The following is a 13,309-nucleotide window of genomic DNA, read 5'->3' as shown; positions in this document are numbered from 1 at the left end:
GCAGGATTTAATGAAATGACAAGGTTAATACATCTTAATATCTTTCCATGAATGCTCGTTAACTAAGATCCTTTCTGCGACAACAAATCAAAAAATCTTCATAATTTCTGCTAGATCTAATAAAATGACAAGTTAAAACATCTTAATATCTTACAATGATGCTTTACAAAGTTAAGGATAGAATATTAAAATCTTATAATTTATATGATTTAGTACAGTGGATCAGTTTTATAATCTGATGAAACATATTTATATGAGGTTCATGCACACATACTAAAATGTTTGATCACAAGGGTAAGTATACCACTTCCAATTGTTTTCTTTTCTTGCTAGCACACAGTTGTATTTTGTTCCTCTATCTGGTTGTCCTTCTGCCCAGTTATCATTATTATTTAATCTTGATCCATCAGAAATGTAGACAAAAACACCTTCCTGTTGGATGTCTGTCACGCCGATCCATATACCAACATTTCCTAAAACATAATTATCTTGTCTTTATTTAAATCATCTTTATTATTGTTATAGACGAAAACTTTTTTTTTTTAATTTTGAGTGGTTATAAATAACCTATTGCATACCAAAATATCTTTTAAATAACAATAAAAGTCATGATACTTTGTCTTTGTTTGACTGGACACAATTTCATGGTAAAATCGCAGTTTTCAAATGTCGCCAATTGTGCCAAGGGCTCAGAGTTAGAATGTTATCATTATTTATTACTTTTTTAATTGGAGTATTCATTTTTTTAAGTTAAACGTAACTCAAGCTGTTATGCCATTACAATTGTTAAAAAGAAAATATCTTTGAACATCTATATCAAGGAAATGTCTTTAAAATTGCTAAGTCGAAAAAAAAGGAAAGGAGACGCGAGCACCATATAATAATGTTTTTTTTTTTTTTTTTTTTTACAAAAATCCCGCTAGAGACCAAAAATTGAATCAAATGAATAATTGGAATATTTTCATTTCATTCATTTACATATTGCATGAAATACTATTAGAATGTACGGTGAAAATTGTCTTATCCAACACCAAACTGTTTTACTGTTCATTCCGACCTTCGACCTTTTATTTAATTCCCATTTCATTATTTTCCATTACACCGTGTAATCTAACACCCTGTCTATTCTGACACAAAACAAAAATTGTGTCCCAGTGTATGTCGAATTAGAAAAGTTTCACTGTATGTTCAAGTCAGAATTAAGATGCGGCATGTGTTAAATGATTGATATGTGAAGGAAATGCGATATCCTGTACTCATGACGCTAGAATAAAATATGGAGATAACGAACATTAATCAAGCTCAAAAGTCCTTTCAAACAATACAAATAGGGAGCAGAGCAAACATGGACCTCTCAGTTTTAACAACGGACTAGGTTGTTCAAAGTATGTATGCTGATATCTTTAATTCGTAAAATAATGTGTATTGCATTGATTATTGTCTTTACTCAATAATGGTCCATAGTAAAATATTACCGCACGGATTTTGGGACATAAAAAAAAAATCAAAAAAATGTAAGTCAGATAAAATATCTGGACCATACACGGTAGTATTCTTCCAAAGGTTTGTTCGTGACATGGGATGGTCAGCGCAAGCTCATATACTAGTATATTGACTTCTTTGATGTGAATTGAAAATTACATACGTTAAGACGAAAGTGCTAAATTTTGTTATAAAACGTGTATTTTGTTTTCAAAATTAACCATACCGTTTGTATTTAATTGCAGACCAACCAGTCTCTCCATTCTTACGTTTTGATGTTCAGTGAGACGTGCATTCTCGTCCTTGCATAATTTCTGTAAAATATATCACCAGATATAACACAGATATAATTAATTATTCAACCTTTCATAAAAAATATATTTTCAAAGCCTCACCTTTATAATGAACGAAAACACAGAAAGAAAAGTTCTGTTCTAAATATATAGCTCACCAGTGCATTTTGGAAAGAAACTCTTTTGAGAGAAATGAAGTAACAATAATTTTCAATCTGAATCCAACCCTCTTTGCAAGCTGTTCAATTGGAAAAAAAAATCATATTTAATAAAATAAAAATTAACTTCGGCAGTAAATATGAGAGAGAGAGAGAGAGAGAGAGAGAGAGAGAGAGAGAGAGGAAATCATTTCAATATTTAACATCTTAAATTACTTGATAAAATGGCATTTCCTGTGAAACCATGTCCATCGTAAGAATGCTGCCCGTAAACTATGACTCCAAAAGGTGTTCCATCTGATGTTTTAACTTTTGTCACACCGCTTGAAATACTTAAAGTCCAAACGCTGCAAAAAGACATATCTACATAAATTGTGGAATAGTAACAAGTTTTTTGCTCATGTATACTCGTTTCATTAATTCTAAGGTATTCCAGCGATTCAGTTTTTGAGATAAATGTGGCAAAACTGAAACTAAAATGTTCTGGTATAATGAGGGTGTACTCGTTGATATATTGAAGTATTCCAGGGATAGTAATGATGTAGGGATCTCCGTAAATTTTAGACTGATTCGAGCCATAAGCAAAACTATTCACTAACAAAGGATCAATCGACTCTATCGTAACTGTTTCATTTTCACGAATAATAAAATCAATTTTCTTGTATCTTGAAAGAATTGTGGATGTTTTGTTTCCTTCAATAGAATAAATAACTTTCGTTTCACTTGGTGATACAGTGGCTGCAACGTTATTGTTGACAACTTACACGAACGATCACGTTACACGAACGATTCCGCACGATTAACGCACGATAAAACCTGTTACACGAACGATCCCTCACGCACACGATTCTACACGTTACACGATCTTACACGATTGCTAACGCAAACGCACGATTCTTCACGCAAAATAGTTCAAATTCTTTAGGAATGGATATTTTCAAAACGAAATAAGCCTTAATATTTATTTTAGATTTCAAATAATTATTGATATTATTTCATCGACTTTGAAAAATAATAGAAAAAATAGAAATGGATATTTTTGAAACTAAATACATTAGATAACAAATAATTATTTACATAATTCTCCGACTTAAGAAAACTGTTGTTTTTTTCCTTCTGTCAGAAGATGTACATGTACATGTAGATGGACCGTGAGTTTTGATTGAATTAGATTTCATAATATGCAGGAAGGGATAAGTCTGAAGAAAATTGGCATGAAAATGAATTAAATTATATGTTTAATCCATGTTTCCATTTGTGAATCTCTAAAATCAACAATTATTTTACAAATCATTTATTTGCAGAAATTATAAAAATAGTTAAAAGTAAGCTCCAGAGACAAACACTGATAAACGAAACCCCGACAATCATGTCGTGTACATGTACATTCGCGGACTAAATATTTATGTAAGCGTAGAGAATTGTATATTTATTTATTTGTAAAAATATCAATTTCTGATCTATTGATTTTAAAAATATTTTGACCATAATTAGCAGTAAACATAATTAACATCAGAGAAAAAAATCCTTAAACATCTAAGTACGGTTTATCACAAAAAATCACGCGATTTGACGAGAACACAATATTGTGCGACTTACTATATTGCTTATTTCCAAGCGATAATTAGTTCGTTCTGCTTTCAATTATGTAAATCGCGTTTCATTCATTTTATTTGGATTGAAAAAAATTTAGACAAGCGAAATGCTTGTATAATAAATAACATTCCGATAAAAACTTACAAAACGAAATTTACACGTTTCTTAACGCACGACCACGCACGATTAAAACTGCAAACGATTGAGTCTGATACACGCACGATCTCGCACGTTACACGAACGATCACGCACGTTACACGAACGATTCTACACGATTGTTTTGTCAACAATAACGTTGCAGCCACTGTACTATGCGCACCTGGGTTTTAAATCTATGGAGATTTGGCGGCACGATAAAAACGTTATCCAATTTGTCCGTTGGAGGAAGCATTTCCATTAGCATGCTACACGTTTTATAATCTCCGAGAACATTACATTTATTTCCTGCAAAGACTGCAACCGAATGAGAGGCATTGATAGTTGTCCCTGTCAAATCTGCATCAAGTCCGACTTGTAATGTTTGATACCGTTTCAATATAATTCTTATTTCGTCACCATCGCCATATTCTCTGCCATCAAAAGAAATTTTTGTCGTACGATCTATGACTAAAGTAATAATGAGGTGTGTATTATCAAATGTTGATGCAACTGTAAAATAACCTCCTGCATCCGTATACTTACTTGACGGGGTCGCTGTTGATATTATGTAATATTTTGAAAGTTTTTTCAACAGGAAAAACAGTAGTACTATCTGAATTCGAAGGGAGATCACTCATGGACAGGGCAGACGAAACAGATGAAGTGCTGATAATGATAGCCTTATATTCAATGGAGAAATAAGACGGAACCATCGAATAATGGACATTTATCTTCCTCACTGTGACATTTCCAGTTCTTTCGGTAGATATGGATATCAAATTCCGGCTCAACTTTTCTGAAAGTGTAACGGTGATATTGAAATCATTCTCAGATGACACAAGAATTGTTCTATTAGTGTCGTTGTTTTAACTGTGGCATTGGATAAAGCTAACCAAGAAATTGCGACCTCTGCTACCTGTAAGAGAATCGTTTTGTATTACAAAGGACAAGGATCACTTAGGGCCTTTTTTGCCCTGTGCATGTCTGGAAAACGAAAACTGCCAAGTGTATATTGGTATATTGACAGTATATTGATTTTCATTTGGGGACTGCATATATATTAAAATATTATATATATTTTTTTTCTCGCTAGTCTATATATTATGACGTTCTGTAAAACCTTTTTAATAAGAAATGAAAACACAAATTCTCCACTTTATATTAATGTTAATAAAAATGAGACGCTGTGTCTTGGTTAGTTCATTGATTTATGGGCAGGGCCTTTTTATAGATAAAGTGAACCTAGTTCCTTCATAGGCATAAACGTTTAATTTTTGCAAGGGATATTAGTAACAAAAAAGATTCATATAAGCCTTGGCATCAGGACTGTAACATTTATTATTATGTTATATTTCTTTGAATTGAATGTCATATTTTTAAAACGTAACAATTCAAATATGCCTTATAAAAGGGCTATTCAAAGAATGGACAGACTTTTGTCATAACTATTTTATTTGACGTCGGGTTTCAACCAAATTTGTAGATATATATTTAACAATAACCCTGAATAAATAAAGACTTAAACGATAGATATATCACGATAAACTGAAAAAAGAAATATTTGAAATTCAAGTAAGAGAAAATGCTTCACGGAGCACGTCAAACTTCAACAGTTCACAAACCATCCATTATACGAGTATAATGGTCGCCCGCGTAGCACATTGGTTAGAGAGTATGCTCTAGAGTCGCGGTGCAAGGATAAACAACGTTAATATCTTTAATATTCTAGAAGGATGCACATCAGCTGAGTTTAGCATAAATCATCAAAGAGAAATTAAAAACCTCTGAACTTTTCAATAATAATTGGCTTTTAATAATTCGTTATTGTGTCATAATTTTCTCACACTTAATAGAAATGTGTTTCCTATAAGCATTTGTGTGTTGTAGTATGAATTTGCTATGAACATATTTTAATTATTTTACTGTTCATAATTTGAATCCCGTGACTTTCCCCCAAATATTTGCTAGTTTAAAGTATCTACCGGTCCATTTTCTCTGTTTTTCCTGAAGATTTGTTAATTCACGCTGTAGGGAATGCTTTCGATCTAATTTTGAAGAAAAGATTGTTGGTAAAGAATATGAATGAACCAATATCCCTTTTGAATATAAATTTAAGTGAAATTTCCCGATAAAACAAAAATCGGATGAAATATTCCTTCACAATTACCTAAAGCTTATAACATTTAAAAATAAATATGTAAGGTTTTTTTGGCATTTTGAATCAAAAATATCGATAAATTTGATTTAATATATGACAAAAGTATATACATTTTGTTCGCATGTAAGAAATATTTTCACGGTGTCGTAGAAGTTCACTATTAACTATACTTCTATGGTGAAACAACAAAACAGTGCTATATACGAATTATTATAACTTTAAATCGCCTCAATTTTATTTTTTTTAAAAATTGACTTGTGCATTTAATACGATGTAAATTAAAAGAAAATATAATGTACCGAGACAACATGCAAATTTATTCATGAATACATTAAAGATTAAAAGGCCTATCATTAAAAAAAAATAATCTCACCTGTGACTTGTGTAAGATTTTTTGGTACTCTGGTGAAAGTTAGTTCTAGTTCCGTGTTTTTAGTTAATTGTTTAGGAAAAAAACATGTTTTAAAAAATATTCCATATGGGCTTGAGGTGTTTGTTATGTTTTAAGTTAAATTACATTGTGCGGGCAGCCATTTTTTTTATTCATATAGTTGTATTTATCTTTTAAAATCAACAGTCATTAAGTGATTAACTATGAATGAGGGAAAAAAAATAAAGAAAAAAATAACAATAATAATGATAAAGAAAAACTATAGAAATTTTTGAAACAGGGCATATGAAATATCGAATTAAGAGTATTTAATATCTATATTCACATGCTCTCTCTCTCTCTCTCTCTCTCTCTCTCTCTCTCTCTCTCTCTCTCTCTGCAGAGAGAATGTACATTGTATATCTGGTCTGGTCAATAAGGGTAAGAGGCCAGACTTGTAATGGGGATAGGACTCACCGATGACGTTTGTAAGATTGTCATTTACCAAGGTAAGTTGATGTTGTAGTTCCTTGTTTTGAGCTAGTTGTTAAATAAAAATAAAATAATAATATTATTAAATTGATATGATGATTCAAAGTAATTACTTAAGTGTAGTAACTGTTTTAAATCTTATCTGCGCGCCCACTCTTTGAAAATATTTTCATTGGAGAAAAACTCTAGTATTTCACATTTTGCTGCTATTATAATATAACTGAATATATGGCAATATAATTTTAGTTTAATATACAATCTTTGTGAGTGGGATTCATCTCACAATGACTCTTCACACTTTTCAATTCTACATACTATTAATTTCCATTTAAAGGAACACAGTCAGCTTGTTATTATGTTCTTGCACCCTTTAACTTATTTTGGAAGTTATTTATCTCGAATGGGAGGAGGGGATGCATGGAGCATAAAAGCTTATAAATGATACATCAAACCAATAATATGTTGATAAGGTATTTCAGTGTCCCTTTCTTTGAGTGTGTGATTCTTCCTGCTTTATGACATAGTTAGAGAAACAGAACCCACTGTGCAATATTTTTAACAGGTGGTAAGGTGCTATTATTTATGTTTAAGCTTTTGATTTTGTTTATACTTTAATATAATAGTATGTCTAAAAGAGAAATATAGGTGGCTCATGCATCGAAGACTTTTGGTGACTACTTCTACCCAATCCAGTGGAAAGCTACAGGTACCTTCCGATGTGTCCATCCCAAATTCATATAGCTCAATCACATGGAACTTTAGAATACTTAAGTCTCGATGTATGTAAAAGTGCTTAATGCAATCCTTGATATATGCTTAAAGTGTTTGTATTAATACTACATGTATTTTAAGTACATAAACTGGTTCAGAATGAGTAAACGTGTTTAAAGATATATATTAAATACAGTCTCAAGTGTCATATTAAACCATCAAATGCAATGGAATTTATAAATTGGTAGATTTCTTATTACTTTTCAAGTGATACGTCCGAAAAAGAGGCAGAAAAATAGCATCAAAATGCATATATCATTATCATGATATATTAAGGAACTCATGAATCTTATTTCGGTTCACATCCATATGTAATTCATGGAAAGATTGAGAGACATTCCCTCCAAAAAACATATTTTTCACATGGATTGAAAATTTGAATATAATGAATCTTTGATAGATATTTTATGAGGATATCTGTCCAGATATTGTACGATTAACATTTAAAATATTAAAAGAAGATAGAAAATACAACACGACTGAGAAGTTTACACATATAAGCATTGCATTTGTGTGGTAGCTGTTGATGTGTAAATAACTCAGGGAATTTATATAAAGGGAGTCATGACACAGAAACGTGCAGTTGATATTCACTCACCAGTCACGTTGCTAAGCTTTTTTTGAGAATTGCTTAATCGTCCAAGTAAAGACTGCTCTTTTTCTGGAGGAATAAAAAAAAATCATTGAAAAAATAATTTTGTGTGTTTATTCTTCATATCACAAATTTTTGTGAACTTTTTCCACTAGATTTCTAAATCTAAGATAGTCATGACCTTAAAACGTGCAGATAACATTCACCTACCAGTCAAGTTGTTAAGTTCTTGTATGATTAATCGTTGAAGTGAAGCCTGTTCTTTTTCTAGAGATACAAAAATGTTATCAGTAGAAAAAATCATGCTTGCATTATACTACATTAAATATTCCGAACTCTTCACAGGATGAAATTAACGATTTGGTAGAGGAAATGTTAACTGAAAGCCCACTGAAAGGTCACTGAAAAGTCAATGAAAGGAGCCTGTCCTTGTATTTTCTGTGATTTTTCAGTTATTATTCAGTCAACTGAATGGCAGGTACTTTTCAGTGGCATTTCAGTTATCTTTCATTTCTCAGCGACGTTAAGGAATGCATGAGTTCACATTTGTGATGCACTGTGTAGCATTTATCATTGTGACGTCATTAAAAATTTAACAAGTAAGACAAATTAATTATAACGCATGATGATGCGTAAATAAAAGATTTCATGCATTTGTTTGATGTATTATTTATTTGGGAATGCAAAATCTCACCATTTTATAACGAAACTGCCGAGTTTTAAGAAACAAATCTTGTGTCATATATGACGTCTTTTGTCTTGGCTTGACGCAGTACAAATGAACCAGAGGAGTGGATCCATTGTTTTAATAATTACAAAAATGCTTAATTAAATACAAAATCATCTTCAATTTCAAATATCATTATTAAAACTGAAAACAAAACATTTTTAAACAATTGTGTATAAAATTAATTCATCAAGACCTTATCAAGCTGTACAGCGTCAGAGAATGTAAAAAAAAAAAAAAAAAAAAATCGATTTTACGATAATCATATCCCCGATAAACGTCAAAAGTGCAAGGGCATACACTTGACTGTTTATGCTGAAATACGAAATACCGATTGCTTATGTCAAGTATAATCTTAAAAGTGCTGGGAGTTGATTCTGATCTGAAGAATATTTTTTTTAGATTCATAACGATGTAGAGGAGAAGTTGAAAATTTTTGCTTTCACACGCAATTTCTGCACAATTAGTAGAACTTCCCAAACAACACAAACTAGCTCCCAGCACTTTTCAGGTAGGGGAAGTAAACCTCTACTAATGTGTATCAATTTTTATGGCCAAAAACAATCGGATGCCCTTGCACTAGTGTCATTTTCTACATTCAGCCTAATAATACGATTTTTATACCAGTCACGTGACACACAGCTGATATATGCCATGTAAACGGTACTATCTACGACACAAACATATTCATTATAGGCAACTATATTACTTTTCCGACAATTTTATAGTTACTTTTTTACAGTGATTATTAAATGTTAAACATATTGAGAAGGCATAACGGTCACATTCCCAATTAACGTCCTTAATATAGCTGAGTTGTATCTCTTTATTGATTAATTTGTTTATTTCTTTCACTAAACAGTTTTATTTATTTTTTTTTTAATTTTACTTTTTCCTATTATAATGGTAATTTTTTTCGAATAATCTAAAAGTGAATTAAAGTGAATCTTAAAAAAAAAAATGAGTAACTCATCCTGGGGTCGAACCCGATTCCTCCTGCTGAATAGGCTGTGATCTTTTCGAATACGTCAGGGCGACTTATAAATGTTAAAGCATAAAAATATTATTATTATCCTTCAGAATTGTACAGTCAATCTGATTGGTTTAGAGCATATCACGTGCGGGGAGACAATTCCAAACGTCTCCCTCACGCACAGAGTGACAACTCTGTTGTCTCCCTTCTGATAAAAATGAAATAGCGCAAGCGAACATGCAGGATAACAACAGTTTTGTCTCCTTTTAGGTGAAAATTGAGATAACTCATATGAATAATTTGTATAACTGTTATATATGCGGGATCGCTAAACAGTAAATTCTAACGGTGACGTAAATTTTGTATGTTGACATATACAGGTCTGAGAAGGGTTGTCATCCCCGGGGCGCAAGCGCCCTCGGGTGACAACCTACTCTGACCTGATAATTGGTGATGTCTGACCTGATAATCGGTGATGTGTAATAAATGTGTAGAATATTAATTGGACACTTTCCCCAATAAGAATAACAGAAAGATATTTAAAGAAATCAATAATTTTATAGATTATTAAGAAATGATTACTTATATACCAATGTAAAGTCGATGAAAAGTTTTTGAATGACGACTGAAAAAGTAACTGAAAGACGATGGAGAGGGCATGGAAAGTTAACTCACAGAGAACTGAAATGTGTTTGCTGAATGGTGACTGAAGTGTGCCTAAATCGGGGCTGAAAGGTCACTGAAATGTACCTGCTATTCAGTTACTGAAAGGTCACTGAAAGCCGGTATTCAGTTTTAATGAAAGGTTTTATTCCTGTGCCTTAGTTCTATTGAATTAAAAGGAAGATAAACAAGTATTTGTTACTCCTTATAAAATATCGAATATCATCCGTAACAACAGAACTCAAACAGATATGCATTGCTTTAAAACATTTTTATGATGATAATGCTGATATTTCATTTGTATTTTTTTAAACACATGAAATGAAATCAAATGACAATTAGAATACAATGATCAGATATATTATAAAATGAACAGATATACAAAATAGGATAAAATGGGACCTTTTAGATTTTAGTGCAGAAGCAAGTCTTGACCGTCGTTAAAACTGGGTTATGGTAATCTTGTCACAGTAGATACTGTTCAATCACATATTGTTAAGAACTTCATTAGGAAGTAAAAAGTCAATTTATAGCCGGTGACACAGTAGAATTTTAATTAAGCATGATGTTGCAATCTTTAGGAATATTTATTACAAATTGTAAACAAATTATTTACCCGTCGCTTCCTCCTTCTTAAGACAGAAAAGTACAGTCAAGATGACAATACCCAGAAGAAGAGCAAACGTGGGAATTATGTGTAGCATTTTTTTCAGAGACACAATCGACTTATTGTTATGCTTCTCATCATTGACTTCCAGTTTGTTGGACTCTTTTGGGTCTGACGTATTTGTTGGCTGAAATATTGTTTAAAAACTATTTATAAATATAAAGTTATTATAATAAGAAATAAAAACTTTTGAGCATTGTATCTATATACACATTCGAAAGAAATTTATTCAAATTTACCTGGAAATTCACCTGAAAGCGAAAGTGACAAAAGGGTTAAAAATCATACATACAGTATGTAAGTACTCCTTATAGATAAATACGTTTTTAATACTTGGTACCGTAGGGAAAAAAAAAAAAACATCTTACCAGTTTATATTCTTGACTGTTTTTATTTTCCTGGAAAATATGCATTTATTAATGACGTTGATCACCATTGCCCGTCCTAACCTTTTTTTTCAAATTTATATCAGTCTTATTAATATTAAACACGCAAGGATAGCAGGAAGAATCTAATTTAAGTTTCTTTGAAGTTAATTTAATCGATATTCTATCAACCATAATAGGATTGAACAGCAGGCACTGACTATATAAGTCCTTTCCGCTGTTATACTATGCGATGGTATAATTTGATGTCAAAAGTAATATGAATATTCATGTCGATTAACATATCGTTCCGTTAATTTTGAATTATTTTCTAGCCTGTATAAAATCTATGAAAAAAAGATTAAATAAGAAACAACCGGGGCCCGTTTTACAAAAGAACTTACGACTAAGATCAAAATTTAATTCTGCTTATAACTTTTTAATTTACATTATATTGAGAATGATTTTAATCTTTTTAAAGGGTATGTAGTAAGATATTTGTACGCTAGAATTTTTAAAAAGAATCATTCATTTTGCAAAATTTTACGATCAGCTAATGTTTTTGGTCTTAGTCGTAAGTTCTTTTGAAAATTTGCCCCTGGGGCCCGTTTTACAAACGAACTTACGACTAAGATCAAAAACTTTAGATGATTGTAAAATCTTGCACAATTAATGCTTTTATTACAAATTGCCTGCATAAATACATCTTTCTAAATTCTTTTTAAAAAGACTAAAAGCATTTTCTCATTTAAGTAAAAAAGAAAAGTTATTTGCAAAAATGGAAGGAAAAAAATTATGCATATACTCAGACACAATTGATATTCTTTATTTCCTTGAAGATTTTTGATTCATAGGAAATAGAATCATGTAAATATGTAACAGGAATGTAAATTGCTCGTTAATTGCTCTACTTGTGACTGTACTTTTATCTACTACTATAAATTAAAAATAAAGCGCAGCTACTTGTGCAAAGTTGATTAAACAACTTTTAAATGAGGCCATCAATAAGTTGTTTTTTCGCAACAAAGAAGAAAGACACAAATCACAGTACATTCTTAATTCCCTCTTCTTGTCAAAAGTTCTCTAACAAAGAGAAGAAAATGAATATTTTGTTGGGCAATTTTGACAAAAATGCTCCAAAGACAGGATTCAATCAGGAAGATGTATCTTTAGAAAGAAAATGTTCTTGAATGCAATCATGTCAACTGTCAAGAGGGAAAAATACTATTTATTCTTGTTGCTGATAGAATATTAAAAAAAAAAAATCAACAATCCAAAAATATGTTTAATAATAAATACTACTCATTTGAAACGTTGAAAATTATTGAAATCAAAATATTTGACTTGACTTCAACTTTCAACATACTAAACTGTGAGTTCAAGAAAGCTGAGCTCCAACAATGCTCGTTAAGCCCTTTTATTGATTTATTTATATATAAAAAAATATGTATAATAATAACATTCTTTATGCAGTAAAATGTTATCTTCGAGATATTGATAAATTCTACATCAGCGAAGTAAACTGAGTACAATTTGTTCATGATAAACCGTTCTTCGAGAATATACATTTTGCCTTCTGTTTAATTATGAAAAAATAATTTACTGGAACAAATGGTATATTTAATATTCCTTCCTGCTTGATTGATTGTATGTCCGTTTACGGCCAATGAATTAAATATTCATGTTGAGATTTGATAGGCAAATACGTATCACAGAATTCCAGAATTTATTATTCATTTATCGGAATTGAAAAAAAAAAAAAAAAAAAAAAAAAAAAAAAAAAAAAAAAGTGATATCTCTCAAACTGAAATATTGCAATGCAACATAAAAAAGGTTGAGGAGATTAAAAAGTGCCTGAATTTCC

The 13,309-nt window shown here is 31.0% G+C and overlaps 1 protein-coding gene and 1 long non-coding RNA gene across 2 annotated transcripts; both read right to left on the bottom strand.

Moving 5' to 3' along the window:
- Positions 1-200: 200 nt before the first annotated feature.
- LOC133197862 (perlucin-like protein) lies at positions 201-4,380 on the bottom strand. The gene is made up of 5 exons (XM_061334048.1): positions 4,211-4,380; positions 2,150-2,280; positions 1,934-2,013; positions 1,709-1,796; positions 201-473 (listed from the first exon to the last, which is right to left on the bottom strand). Exons 1-5 carry the CDS (start codon positions 4,378-4,380, stop codon positions 274-276), a joined length of 669 nt encoding a protein of 222 aa, XP_061190032.1. The 3' UTR covers positions 201-273.
- A 150-nt stretch (positions 4,381-4,530) lies between these two features.
- LOC133197992 (uncharacterized) lies at positions 4,531-6,736 on the bottom strand. The gene is made up of 3 exons (XR_009722478.1): positions 6,673-6,736; positions 5,650-5,712; positions 4,531-4,583 (listed from the first exon to the last, which is right to left on the bottom strand). It is a non-coding gene; the product is annotated as an uncharacterized LOC133197992 (long non-coding RNA).
- Positions 6,737-13,309: the final 6,573 nt, after the last annotated feature.

Source organism: Saccostrea echinata, unplaced genomic scaffold (genome assembly GCF_033153115.1).
Source record: "Saccostrea echinata isolate AGI-Se365-2 ecotype Australia unplaced genomic scaffold, CSIRO_AGI_Sech_v1 ptg000032l, whole genome shotgun sequence".
Classification (NCBI taxonomy): Eukaryota; Metazoa; Mollusca; class Bivalvia; order Ostreida; family Ostreidae; genus Saccostrea; species Saccostrea echinata.
This window is presented reverse-complemented; position numbering and strand designations above follow the sequence as displayed.